Source organism: Populus euphratica, unplaced genomic scaffold, assembly GCF_000495115.2.
Source record: "Populus euphratica unplaced genomic scaffold, PopEup_1.0 scaffold269.1, whole genome shotgun sequence".
Lineage (NCBI taxonomy): Eukaryota > Viridiplantae > Streptophyta > Magnoliopsida > Malpighiales > Salicaceae > Populus > Populus euphratica.
In genome coordinates this window covers 158742-173253 of record NW_011500150.1, presented here as the reverse complement: position 1 = coordinate 173253, position 14512 = coordinate 158742, and the positions used below count along the sequence as shown (strand labels likewise).

The 14512-nt window shown below is 33.8% G+C and overlaps 1 protein-coding gene across 1 annotated transcript; it reads left to right on the top strand.

Moving 5' to 3' along the window:
- Positions 1-1086: 1086 nt before the first annotated feature.
- LOC105110917 (uncharacterized) lies at positions 1087-1720 on the top strand. The gene has a single exon (XM_011006121.1). The coding sequence runs from the start codon at positions 1201-1203 to the stop codon at positions 1342-1344; it is 144 nt and encodes a 47-aa protein (XP_011004423.1). The 5' UTR covers positions 1087-1200; the 3' UTR covers positions 1345-1720.
- The last annotated feature ends 12792 nt before the right edge of the window (positions 1721-14512 follow it).

Genomic DNA, 14512 nt, shown 5'->3' with positions numbered 1-14512 from the left:
AATCTAGTGGTCCTCCTAATCTAATATTGGATGATTAGAAAGGGCTTGGTAGCAGTCAAATGGGATTGGCCCGGCGACAAGGCATCTGGCTCTGGCTCGACTCCTTCTTCTTCCCAGTTAAGCTAGGAGTTGATAGTAATTGAGTGTAGATTCCTCAAGTATGGAATGATAGAGACCAACGATACGGAAGTAGCAGGAGACAAAACATGTGGGATTATGCTTTGTTTTGTTATTGATTAGATTTACTTAGGAGTTAATTTCTGTGCTGGGTTTTAAGAAGTCAGATTCTATGGCAATTTCTTGGGTTTTGAGCATTCTTGACATAGCCAGATTGCAAATCCAAGGTTGTCCCCTTGTTTCTTCTTTGTTAATTAACTTAACTCCACTTATAAGGGGGAACATCCACTAAAACTGGAACTATGTAGGGTTACAACTCTTAAGTCTCAACTTGTTAATAATTTATTAATTTTCAAATTACCAAAAATCCAATGATATAGGTTGATGTTTTGGAAATAATGATTATTATTTGATATATATATTTGAAATGGTTTCTAGGTGGGAGCTATGGTGGCAGGGAGGTGAGTAACTAATAATAGTAGAGTGAAAGGAACGATTTCACTGACAAATTAACTCATCTTGAGACGCTAGGGGCAGGGAACAAAACGTTCTTGGTTTCTGTGCTAAATGCTACGTGCGGTGCCGGAGAGATGGTGATGAACAGTAATATTATAAGGCACTAGGTCATATGCAATTTGCAGTCAGAGGACATGACAAGGGAAAACATCATAGTTTCTTCACCGAATTGTAAAAATGGAAACACCCACGGAATGCAGCAATATCCCAAATATATAAGTACAAGACTTGGGGTTCAATTTTTGCTTCTTTTTTTTTAATCAAGAAGTTATCAAAATTGCCGACCAATTGTCTAGGTGGTTGATAACCCACATAAATGTTGGTACAGAGAATGATGTGGCAGAAAGATAGAGGAATCAAAGTTTGGTCGTGTGTGGGGGCCTAGGTGCATGTTCTCTGGAGCTGAGGACCCCACTTCACACTCTTTTAAGGAGCTGCCTTAGGTCTTCTTCGCCATCCATAACTCACTCACTAAAAGCTTTGCTACTTGTGGTTCTCAAGTGCATTCTTCTTCTTTCTGAAAAGGCAAAAAAATTAAGTGCAAGTACTTCTCAAGAAACGAAAACCATGAAGATGATGAGCCAAGCAACCATGGAAGAGTCCAAGAAAAAGATGTCATGCAGAAGGCTTGGAGGGTACCTTAGACAACAGAAAGGCAGGCTCTACATTATCAGGAGATGTGTGGTCATGCTCCTCTGCTGGCATGACTAGGCCAAAGCTTAATTATGGAGCTTGGCACCATCTCCGTGAAGTTGAAGAGCAATCAAGCAAATCATCCATCATTGCTAGCTGTGAACTTGGAGCCAAGCTCTCTAGTCTTCTACTCTTCTTTTTTTTTTGTTCGACATGTAAATAGAAAAGAGAAAAGGTTGCCTATATTAGTTGATTAATTCTAAAACATATGCCACTTAAGCTTGTAGTGTACAATGAAATGCTTCAAACCATGTGATTTGATCTCAACTCTCTAGGAAAACAAGTTTTGCAGCTTCTATACAAGTTGTCTCTTCTGTCACGAGTTATCATCTAACTATTATGTAGAGCATCGATCTCTTACTTCATTATTTATCTCCAAAGCACTTGATGATTATTAGATGTTCTTATATCATTGATGAGATAGCCTAGCATGTCTTATTTTGTGACTCATCCTGACCTAAGCGATCAGCTAAATTAATAATGGGTTTGTGGTGACATGCACGTTAATTACTTTCAAATTATGCATAGCAATTTGAGGTAAAGAAGACTGAAGAAACTGTAATAAGACGAAGATAATCCCCGAAGAAAGTAACATTCAAAAAAACTCCACACAAGCGATGATTTTCAGTGTCTTTTATGTAGGATCCATTTGTAGTCTTGTCAACTCAGAGCAATGAACACGACTTCAAAGCATTGGTTGTCTCGTGGGGGTTGTACCAATTGATAGTACCGTTTTATTTATCTGAACGGTCTAATATATTAAAAAAAAATTAAAACAGCTGAGTGGTTTACTATTTATTTAGATACAAATTATTATGAATTAAATCAATATAAAAACATAACTATTCTGATTAAAAAAACTTGTTAAACAGTGGTGGGATTGTCTTTTGCATGAGACATATTTAGTATTAAAAGAATGATTAAGAAAACAAATGATTTGTTTGAGTTTTTTAAGCTATAATATAAATATTGATTTGCCCTTTAAAACACAAAATTTTAATGTTTGTGTTGAGGGTTTCTTTTGTCTTAATAAAAAAATAGTGAAGATACAACCATGCCTTTAAAGTAAAAATATGCAATTGTTAAGGAGCTTCTCCATCCTTTTCTTTTATCAAAACAATTCAAACATAAAATTACCATTGAGTTTCAACAAAAAACAAGGCTACATGTAAGGTGTTTTCATTGTTTCCATATGGATTTTTTGTAAATATCATGTGGGTTTATGGATGATTGAGTATTTATATATATGTAAATTATTATTTATATTTAGAAATGATTTACGCATGTTGAGCACATTCCAGCAGGTAGGCGTCGTCTAAGACATTTAGGTGGTGCATGCGGCTTCAAAACAGAACCGAGTACTACTTTTCAGGGTGGTGTTTGATGTGTCTCGTTACCCTAAGCATAGTGGCGAGGCATGTGTGTCGAGGTGGCCCATAAAAGAGCTTTGACCAAGTGTTTTTTCCTGCCTTTCTTCCCTTTCTCCTCCTGGAAAATCATGCTGCCCATTGTAAAAAAACAAGAAGGTATGGATATTTGTCTATTACGTTAACTTTGATCCTTATTTTCTTTTTATTGTAGTGTATTTGGCCTTTATTTGTTTCTTGAGTTATTTTTTTTTCAATTTCATCCATTTACAATTGATTTTTGTATCAGATTTGGTCTTTATTTTTTTTAATTATAATGTATCTGGTCTTATATCATTTATCAAGTTTTTTTTCGATTTCATCCCTTTCCACTTGGTCTCTATATTAGATTTGATTCTTATTTTTTTAATTGTGATGTATTTAGTCTTGAATCCTTTATTGAATTGATTTTTCTTTGAGTTTCATTCCTTGACATTTTATTTTTATATCAAATATGGTCCTTATTTTTTTTATTGTTATTTTTAGTTGTTATTATTTTCTACAATGAAATTATTTTTCAATTTCATCCTTTATGATTTAGTTTTATTTTATTTTGTATCAAATTTAGTTCTCTTTCTTTTTAAATCATTCTTTTTAAATCTATATTTTTTTAATTGCTTTTTTTTTGTAATTTTTTTTTTGAAGTTCATCTCTAATTATTTTGGTTGGTTATAAGTTTTACATTACATTGTTATTTTTTCAGGTTTGATTTTTATGTTATGATCTAGTCTCATGATCTATATTACAAAGAATATCATTATTGAGTTTATTGGAAATTGATATTCTTTGTTTTTCTTTTTTTTGATTCATTTGTTAGTTTGAATTTTTTTTCTCTTCAATTTAGCCTTCAAAGATTTTTGTTTGTCGTCTTAATTTTTATTTTTGCAAATGAGGTCCTTATTCTCTCGGTTGCTATTTTTTTATCCTTTATATTTTTTATATTTCATTATTCCACATTTCAATTATTGGGATTTGGTATCCTAGTTTTTTCCCATTATTTATAAACCTTACCTAGGAGTCAATCAGAGACAATGATCGTGTCACGAGTGGAATAGGTTAACTCGAGTTAACCTAAACTAATCAAACCCTTTTGTTTTATAAAAAATAATCAAAATGATACCATTTTGATCAAAAAAAAGAAGAAGGAAAATAGTCAATGGGTTTTGACCTTGGTTTGATTGGATTTTCCTCGAACTAATCAAAACATGAGTTAACTGGGGTTTTTGATAGTCTTACACTTGATCAATTCTCTCCAAATTTCTTTTGAAGCTCGACCTAGTTATGGGTCGAACCATCAAGTCGAGTCACGTTTTAAAATAGTTGCTTACCAGATGTGATGCTTCCAGTTTAGTTAGTGCCTAGGGTAATGGTTTTGAAAAGTTTACGTGGGTTGATATAATTTTTGTTTGGTTGATATTATTTTCTTTCTTGGTTATATCCTTTGAAGTTGTTCGTTTTAAAAAAGGATCTTCATTTATCCAGATGGCTTAGGTTTCTTGAATTTAAAAAAAAAATCATTTTCGTACCAAACTTCATTATCTAGGTGGCCAAGTAACGTGGGTTTAGCATGTTTGACAGACCCAAACTTGGCACCTGCCACGTTCAAAGTAACATGGGTTTGACATGTTTCCAGACCCAAGTTAATGTGAGTCTTACATATTTGCCAGACCCAAGACATCTAGCTTGACGCTAGACAAGTCCAAAATATATGGAGTTTGCGGTTAGCCAAGTCCAAAGTAAAGTGGGCCTAGCATGTTTGTCAAATCCGAGTAAATATGGATTATAAATGTTTGTCAGACCCAAGTAACTTGGGTTATGCATGTTTACTAGACCTAAGACGGCTGGAATTTGCACTAGTTAAGTCTAAAGTGCGTGGACTTGGAGGTTATTTAGTGTCAGCTAAGTCCATGTTTGTCAGATTCACGTTACTTGGGTTAGCTAAGTCCAAAGTAAGTCTAGCATATTTGCCAAACCTTATTAACGTGGGTCTAACATGTTTTCTAGATCCAAATAAATATGGATCAGGCATGTTTGCTAGATCAAGGTATTTGGACTTGGCTGGCGCTAAGTCCAAAGTGTGTGGATGTGGTAGTCAGCCAAATCCAAAGTAAAGTTGGTCAAATATGTTTGCCAAACCCAAGTAACATGGGTTAGGCATGTTTACTAGACCCAAGGTATCAGTCAAATCCAAAGTGCATGAACTTGATGGTTAGTTGGGTTAAATTGTCTAATATATTTATCAAACCCTAGTAAACATGGTCATACATGTTTTTTAGATCCCAGTAACATGGGTCTAGCATGTTTACTAGATCCAAGGTGCCTAGACTTTGCGGGTAACCAAGTCTAAAGTAATGTAGGTCTGGGATGTTTGCAAGACCGAAGTAAACATGGGTCAGACATATTTGTAAGAACCAAATGCCTAGACTTGGGTGGCATCAAGTCAAGAGTGTATAGATGTGGCTAAAAGTCAAGTCCAAAGTAAAGTGGGTTTGACATGTTTGCTAGATTTAAGGCGCCAGCCAAGTCCAAGGTGCACACACTTTGATATTAGTTAGCGCAAAGTATAGTTATCTTGAGTCTAGTAAACATGTCTACCCCACGTTTACTTAGGTCTAGCAAACATGTCAGACCTGTTTTACTTTGGATTTGGCTGACTAAACATGTTTGCTAGACCTAAGTAAATATAGGTTGGACATATTTGTTAGACTTAAGGCGACTGTATTTAACGCCAGCCAAGTCCAAAATATATGGACTTAGTGGTTAGCCAAGTCTAAAATAACGTGAGTCTGGCATATTTGTCAAACCTAAGACGTTTAGACTTGGTGCTAGCCACATCAGAAGTACATGGACCTAGTGGTCAACCAAGTCCAAAGTGATGTGGATTTGACATGTTTACCAGATCCAAAGCATCTGAACTTGGTGCTAGCCAAGTCTAAAATGCGTGGACTTAGCGGTCAACCATGTCCAAAGTAATGTGAGTCTAGCATGTTTACTAGACCTAAGTAAATGTGGGCCAGATATATTTACCACACCCAAGGCACTTGTACCAAGTCCACAATGTAGACTTGGCAGGCAACCAAGTCTAAATTAATGTGGGTCAAACATATTTTTCAGATCCAAGTAAACGTTTCTCAGACATGTTTGCCAAACCCAAGATGTTTGGACTTGGATGGCACCAAGTCCATAATATATGGACATGACGGTCAACCAAGTTTAAAGTAAAGTAGGCTTGACATATTTGCTAGAACTAAGTAAACATGGGTCAGGCATGATTGTCAGATCTAAATAAACGTGGGTAAGGCATTAACGTGAGTCTAATATGTTTGCTAAACCCAAGTAACGTGAGTCTGATATGTTTGCTAGACCTAAGACATTAACCAAGTCTAATATACATGGACTAGATAGTCAATCAGGTCCAAAAAAATAAAAATGAGTTAGACATGTTTTCCAGACCTAAATAACATGGGTTTGACATGTTTTTCAGACCTAAAGTGCCTGGACTTAGTGTCAACTAAGTCTAAAGTGCATGGATTTGAAGGTTACTTGGCATCAGCTAAGTGCATGTTTGCTAGATCCACCTTACTTGATTTTAACATATTTGCTGGACCTAAGTAATTATGGGTTAGGCATTGTTATCAAACCCAAGTAACGTAGGTCTCGCATGTTTATCAAACTCAAGGCGCAAGCCAAGTCTAAAGTGCGCGGACTTAGCGATCAATTAAGTCCAAAGTAAAGTGAGCCTAAAATGTTTATTAGATCCAAGTAATATGAGTTTGACATGTTTACTGGACTCAAGGCGTCTAGACTTGGCGCCAACCACATCCAAAGTGTGTGGACTTGGTAGGCAGCCAAGTCTTAAGTACCATAGATCTAACATATTTTCAAGACTCAAGTGAATGTGGGTTAGACATATTTCTCAGACCCAAATGCCTAGCTTCCCAAACCCGTAAGCTCCCGACCTAGTTCTTTATATATATATATATATATTAATTTTTTATTTTTAAAAAAAATAATGCATTATTGGTGTATATGTTTTCAAATAAATTTTTGCTTGATGTGTAGGTTGGTATGATTCATTTGTTGGTGCTCTTAGATTGTTTTCTCTTAGAGGAAAAATTTACCTTCTAAGGTGAGTGTTTAAGGTGTATACCATACTTATTTTATACATTAAGTCCAAACATATAAATGAATATATAAAATATTTTTGAAGATATTTAACTAAATTATTTAGATTCTTACAGTAACAAGAAGTTGACATGTATTTGTTACTCTTTACTTGCTAACAGATGCTAGGACTTTACTTCTCACTCAAAACTTAGGCTTCTAAAATCTTTTTGTTCATCGAGCCTCCTTTTGTTTTGAGTTGCTCAAGCAATATCTATGTTATGTTGACATCCCTTTACATTTTACAATTTGATTCTTATATGAAATTCGAGACAGTTTAAGCAAGTTTTCTTACATGTTACTTCTCTGTTGCTTGAAAAGCAAATTATATACCTTTTAATGCTACCAGCTCTTTTTGTTCATTGTGTCACCTTTTGTTTTGAGTTGCTTAAACAATATCTATGTTAGATTGATGTCCCTTTACATTTTACAATTTGATTCTTATATAAAATTTGAGATAATTTGATGAAGCTTTTAACATATTACTTATCTATTACTTGAAAGCTAAATTATATATCTTTTAATGTTATCAGCTCTTGATTGCATGATTAGAAAGAGCTTTTTATTTCTTTTCATTGTTTCATAATTAAAAACAGTGCATGTTTTCAAAAGTACCCCACAACAATGTGGAACCACCTATCTAGTATGTGTGTGTGTGTAAGGAAGAAAATAAAGAAAGCATATATGATGTGAATTTCTTTTACCATATGTTTTTGTTACTCAATTGCCAATCATTTCTTTTATTTACCTTATCCTTGACTATTCTATAAGAGACAGTGTCAATGGAGTTACTAAAATTTAAGTATTAGTAATTAATTTGCTCAAACTTCACAAATATACTTGGCCTTTTACAATTGATTTTGGACTTGAGTTCCTAAAAAAACGAGTTTCTCATGCTGGTAGGGGATACTTCAATATTTAAAATTGAAAAAACAAAGATTAAGTATAAAAATCTTAAATAAAAAGTATGGTTGTGTGAATGTGTTATTAGGTTTCCAATCATGTATTGTGCATGTCACTCTTCATATTTATAGGTTTTTCAATAATATATAGATAGAAAAGGATGGGGTCACAAGCTTATAGTGAGGATAAGGTGACAAACCTATATGACTAAAGGAGGATCAGGTTGCAAACATTCTTCAATTAGAGGATTAGGTCGTAAACCTTTTTCAATGATGTTAATATAAGCTGTAAAATAATATTTATCATATTTATGAGATTTTAATTGTATTAATTCTTAATTAGTAGCTTGAAAAATCTCATATACTAAATGCTGAGATATGTTTTCTATTGTATATAATCATGCAATGTATTTTTAGAGTTTTTCATATACTCCTCTTCTATAATCATAGGATACATCTTTGTAAATATTTTATTTCTTTGTACAACCCACTATGATACATAAGCTTTATAATGGTTTAACCAATCATAATCACCATTTTTACCCCGATGATTTATAGCATAAAATGCATCACTCGTATCATTCTCGAATGAAATGTGTTGTTTGTAGATGCATTATCGCATTATCTAATTTGGGCAATATAGCTCAACCCACTTAAAAAAAGTATATCAATAGCACCATTGATGTCCATATATCCATCTCGTTAGTGCAAATAGCTGGAGCAATTGTTAATCTTTCATCCTTATAAAGTGTCCACATGACTTATAGAAGATAAATATCTTACATATTAAACATCAATAATTTGGTGAAGTTAATTTTTCTTTAACAAACGGTTCAAAAAATACCTAGATAGGTTGCTGCCTATCTAGCTTGCTCTGATAAAATGATAATACATATGTTGGATTATCATCAAATACTCTACTAGTATATCATATAACATTACAAAAATATCAATTTAGTTGCATTTTTAAAGTTACAATAAGATAATATAAATATATATAATTGTGAAAAAACATTGCAATACCTATATATTAGTAGGAGATAAAATATAACCCTTATAGCTTCGACAATCATAAATGATAATTTAGACATTTAGGGTTGATTCACATGTAGATGCTTCTAGGACCATAATTGTTATTAAATGAAAAATGTGTTGTTTATCTCATGTTAACAACAAACATTTAAAATGTAAATAGTTATTTTGAATTCTTTGATTCATACCTGTAGAAGCAACAAACATCCCTTAACCTGTTTGGTCCCCTTCATTTATGCAAGACATAGATATCTGTACATGCATACTAAGATCATTTAGAAACGTCATATAAATTAAAGGAACATATCTCTCAATGAGATATATGAATAACACACAACCAAATAAATGTAGTATATATGCTCTATCATACCTACATGACTCAGTAATATCATTATACTAATTCATATATACTTAACAAATAATCAACATATTCAAATTATAATTTAATGGATACCTCCATAAGATCTTATTGTTAGCATCATTTAGTGATATGGTAAATATATTCTCAATCCATTTAAGATATATGCTACCTCTTTTCAATTCAAAAGATACCAGTGTCAATCTAAATACATGCTTGTATAATGCAATTTGATTACACATACTAGTAAATGTGATTGCCCATCCATTAATAAAATGTCTAAGCAAAAGTGCAATATCCTATAGTGTCAATGTCATCTCTTATAGATAAGATAGAATGTGTGTGTTTCACATCTTCATCATATAATTAGTGCATAAATCAAGTTGTAGTCAAGTTTGATGTGCTCTAAACAACTGATATATAAAAAACTAACCTAAAACACATATAGTTGAACTTGCTCATATAATTTCATCTATTTATGTGTCCAACAATAGATCATAACCTTATCCTACACATCAATTTGAAATATAATTACATCAATATATAATACTTTTAATATTAAGTAATGAAAATATTTGAAATTAAATATACTCACTGATTAGTACTTAAAAGTGCATTTTTATCAAGGTTTTATATCAGCATTTTATACTTGAAGAATTAATAACTCTTTAACTAAAGCATGTTTTATAATAAATTTGATATTTGTTTTCATTATTGTTTAATCCTCACAATAATCTTACAATCTCACAGTTCTCTTTAACTTCCTTTCTTTTTCTTTTTCTTATTATTATTCTTATTATTCTTATTCTTATTATTATTATATAATTAACCTCCTTGTGGTTTGACTCTAGTCTTGTAAGATTATTTGTTACTTCAACACCCCTACACTTAGGAAAAAACATCAATCGTTTGGTCATGTCACTTACAAACACAGTAAAAACAACTTTCGATCGATGTTTATCCTACAACTACATGGTAAAAGTGTTAGCGAACATAGTGGCCATGTATTATGACTTGAAATCCCAATGAAAATAATCATGCTCTCCAAGAATGTTAGCATCATAATGTGGTTACCAAACATAAGAAGAAGATCTGTCACCTCGTGTTGTGACCTCTGATTGTGCATCAAAAGTGTCATTAAGTCTCTTATTTTACATATGTATTTATTGTTTTTATTTGGTTTTTTTCATAATAATTGATATGCTTTTCAGTAATGAAGTTTGTTTTAATGTTTCAATAGGTTTTTGGAGCTTAAATGAATTAATTCAGGAAATTCAACGTCGGAATTCAGAACAAAGAATTGAAGAGACATTTAGTTGAAGATTAAAGTAAATCTTGGTTCAAATAAGTGCTCCAAATTTGTCCCAAAAATCAATTATATTCCAATTCTAGAAAAGAATATCATATGATTTATTTCAAGCCCAAACTTGCCTTATGTTGTGTGCAAACTTCAACCATTAAACACTCAAGGTTTCAATGTCAATCTTAGCCCAAATAATAAGTACATTTGTATACTTATTTGATGCTCAAATTCAGCCCAATTAAAAAACAAATCAAGTGGCTGGTTTTACCGCCTAAAAAAAAATTAAAAAACAAATCAAGTGGTTGGTTTTACCGCCTAAAAAAAATTTGACCTTAACGTTTTGGATATTGGACTATTAATTGTTGGATTTTGGTTGGTTCAACCATTTTTCTTTTATTTTCTATTCTTATTAGTTGCTAATATTTTTCTTGTTTATTTCATTTTATTTGGTTGATATTGTTTTTATTTATTGTCTAAAGTGCTTGGCCGGTATCACCGCCTTTTTATTCAAGCTTCTTATAATTATCTTTTAATGTTTATTGTTGTTAATAGTGCTTATTAGTTGGAGAGTGAATTTCTTAATTTGTTGTATTTTTATTTTTGAGCTATTACTTTTATTTGCATTTTTTTTCTTTCCTTTCCTTTCATATTCATATAATTGTTATATTATTATTATTATTATTATTATTTTATCATGGCTAATGTTGAAGATGTAGAGGGTGAAGGGAGTGTTCAAGGTAATGGACCTCCACAATTCAATGATCAACCTAATTTTCGAACTCTTAGAGAGTATCTTCACCCGGCTAGACAAAGTACACCTTCGTGTATTATCTTACCTCTTAACCAACAAGCTTTCAATTTGAAACCGGGCATGATTCAACTTCTTCCCACATTTCATGGTATGGATTCTGAAAATCCATACATACACATTAAAGACTTTGAAGAGGTATGTAATACTTTTATTGATAGAACATGCACCGAGGAAACCATTCGGCTTAAATTGTTCCCATTCTCTCTAAAGGATAAAGCCAAGCTTTGGCTAAACTCCTTGCGTCCTAGGTCTATAGGTACATGGAGAGAAATGCAAGCTGAATTTTTGAAAAAATACTTCCCCACTCATAGGACAGCAGCCTTACAACGTCAAATGATGAATTTTTCTTGTAGTCCAAATGAGTCATTTCACCAAGCTTGGGAAAGGTTCAAAGACTTGTTAAATGCATGCCCTCATCATGGTTTTGAGATGTGGAGGTTAGTGAGTTTCTTTTATGACTCTCTTACCGCAGATTTTAAAAAGCTAGTGTCAACCATGTGTAATGGTGAGTTTTATGACAAAGAACCAAGTGAGGCCTTTGATTTTTTTGATCAATTGGCTGAAAACACAAAGCAATGGGAGACTTCTCTCCCAGTTCATGTTGAGTCTAGAAACACCATTTCTCATTCAAGTGGGAAGTTTCAATTGAAAGAGACTGATGACCTCAATGCTAGATTAGCCTCATTGGCTAGGAAAGTAGAGTCTCTTGAGATTAAAAAAGTGCATGTCATAAGTGAACAACAAGAGGAAAGTTGTGTTGTTTGTGAGAGCAAAGGGCATAGGACAACTGAGTGTCCTACCATTCCAGCCTTCAAGGAAGTGCTATATGGCCAAACTTCTGATTCAAGTAATGTTAGAAAGCCATTTCCAAACCAAGTAGGCAATCCCTACTCTGAGACCTATAATCCTGGATGGAGGAACCACCCAAATTTTGGATGGAGAAATGAGGGCTCTTCAGTACCTCAAACATTTCAACCTCCACCCCAACCATTTCATGCTCCCACACATAACACATACCAACCACCTCATAAGAGATCCTTAGAGGATACTCTTCAACAATTCATGCAAACGCAAGGAGGAATCAACAACCAAGTTTACAAATTCCAAGACCAGACCAATAGGACCTTAGATGACATTCGAAGTCAACTAACTAAGTTGACTCAATCACTAAGCATTCAAGAGAAGGGAAAAATCCCAGCTCAACCAATGCCCAATCCTAGAGGTCAGGTACACATGAGTGAATCCTCACCTAGTGAACCTTCAAACCATGAACAAGTCCAAGCCATCACTACCCTTAGAAGTGGAAAGATTGTTGACAAAGGTGTAGGTTTTAGGATTCCTAAAGGTATTGTGGAGGAGAAATCTAGGGAAAGTGAAGAGGGAATCAAAACACAAGTGACAAATGAGAGTTTGAGTGACAAAGAAGGTGAGATAAATGAGAAAGAGATGAGTGAGAAAGGAGATGATTCAAGAAAAATTGGAGTCAAAATGAGTGATTTAGAATTTGTTCCTAGAGCACCATTTCCACAAAGGTTAGGGAAACCTAAACAAGATCTTATGAACTCAGAAATCTATGAATTGTTCAAACAAGTGAAAGTCAATATTCCACTCCTTGATGCAATTAAACAAGTTCCATCTTATGCAAAGTTTCTTAAGGATTTATGCACAGTCAAAAGGAGATTGAATGTGAAAGAAAGAGCCTTTCTAACTGAACATGCTAGTGCCATCATCCAGTTTAAGACCCCTCCCAAATACAAAGATCCTGGTTGTCCTACCATTTCATGCATTATTGGAAGTCATAAGATAGATCAAGCTTTGTTGGATTTAGGAGCAAGTGTGAATTTAATACCCTACACTGTTTACGAACAATTAGGTTTAGGAGAAATCAAGCCTACTCGAATCACCCTTCAATTAGCTGATAGGTCAATCAAGATTCCTAGGGGTATCGTTGAGGATGTGTTGGTCCAAGTAGATAAATTCTACTTTCCTGTTGATTTTGTAGTGTTAGACACCGCACCAATTCAAGGTTCTAATGCCCCCATCCCAGTCATCTTAGGGAGACCTTTCCTAGCTACATCCAATGCCTTAATTAACTGTAGGAATGGGGTGATGAAATTGTCTTTTGGGAATATGACTGTGGAGATGAACATATTCAATGTCTCCAAACAAATCGGGGAACATGAGGACATTAGAGAGGTAGATTTCATCCAAACAGTTTGTCAAGAACACTTTGAGAGAGTGTGGATCAAGGATCCATTGGAGAGAACTTTAATTCATGATGAAAGATTTTGTTCTTTGGAATGTGTTGATGAGGAAGTAAGAGAACTTGAGACTTATCTAGATCCAATGCCTATTATGTCAATAGGTCAATGGACCCCATCATTTGAGCCTTTGATTTCACCCCAAGTGAAAGTTGAGGAATCTCTTGTCCAGCCTGATAAACTAGAAAGGAAGCCTTTACCGAGTGATCTTAAGTATGCATTTCTAGGGGAAGATGAATCATATCCTATTGTGATCTCATCAAAACTTAGCATAGAGCAAGAACACAAACTTTTGAGAGTGGTGAGAAAACACAAGAAAGCAATTGGGTGGAAAATTACTGACTTGAAAGGAATTAGCCCTCTTTTATGTACACATAGAATCTATCTTGAAGAAGAGGCTAAATCTGTGAGGCAAATGCAAAGACGATTGAACCCAAACATGAAGGAAGTAGTGAGAGGTGAAGTGCTTAAGCTACTTGATGCAGGTATCATTTACCCTATTGCAAACTCAAAATGGGTTAGTCCAACCCAAGTTGTCCCTAAAAAATCTGGAGTCACGGTAGTGAAGAATGAAAATAATGAGCTGGTACCAACTAGAATCCAAACTGGATGGCGTATGTGCATTGATTATCGTAAATTGAACATGGTGACTAGGAAGGACCATTTTCCGCTTCCATTTTTAGACCAAGTGCTTGAAAGAGTAGCTGGAAGAGCTTTCTATTGTTTTCTGGATGGATACTCAGGTTACAACCAAATTGAGATTTCTTTAGAAGACCAAGAAAAAACCACTTTCACTTGTCCTTTTGGTACCTATGCTTATAGAAGAATGCCTTTTGGTTTGTGTAATGCACCAGCCACTTTTCAAAGGTGTATGATGAGTATCTTTAGTGACATGGTGGAAAATTTTTTGGAAGTTTTCATGGATGATTTTTCAGTTTATGGGGATTCT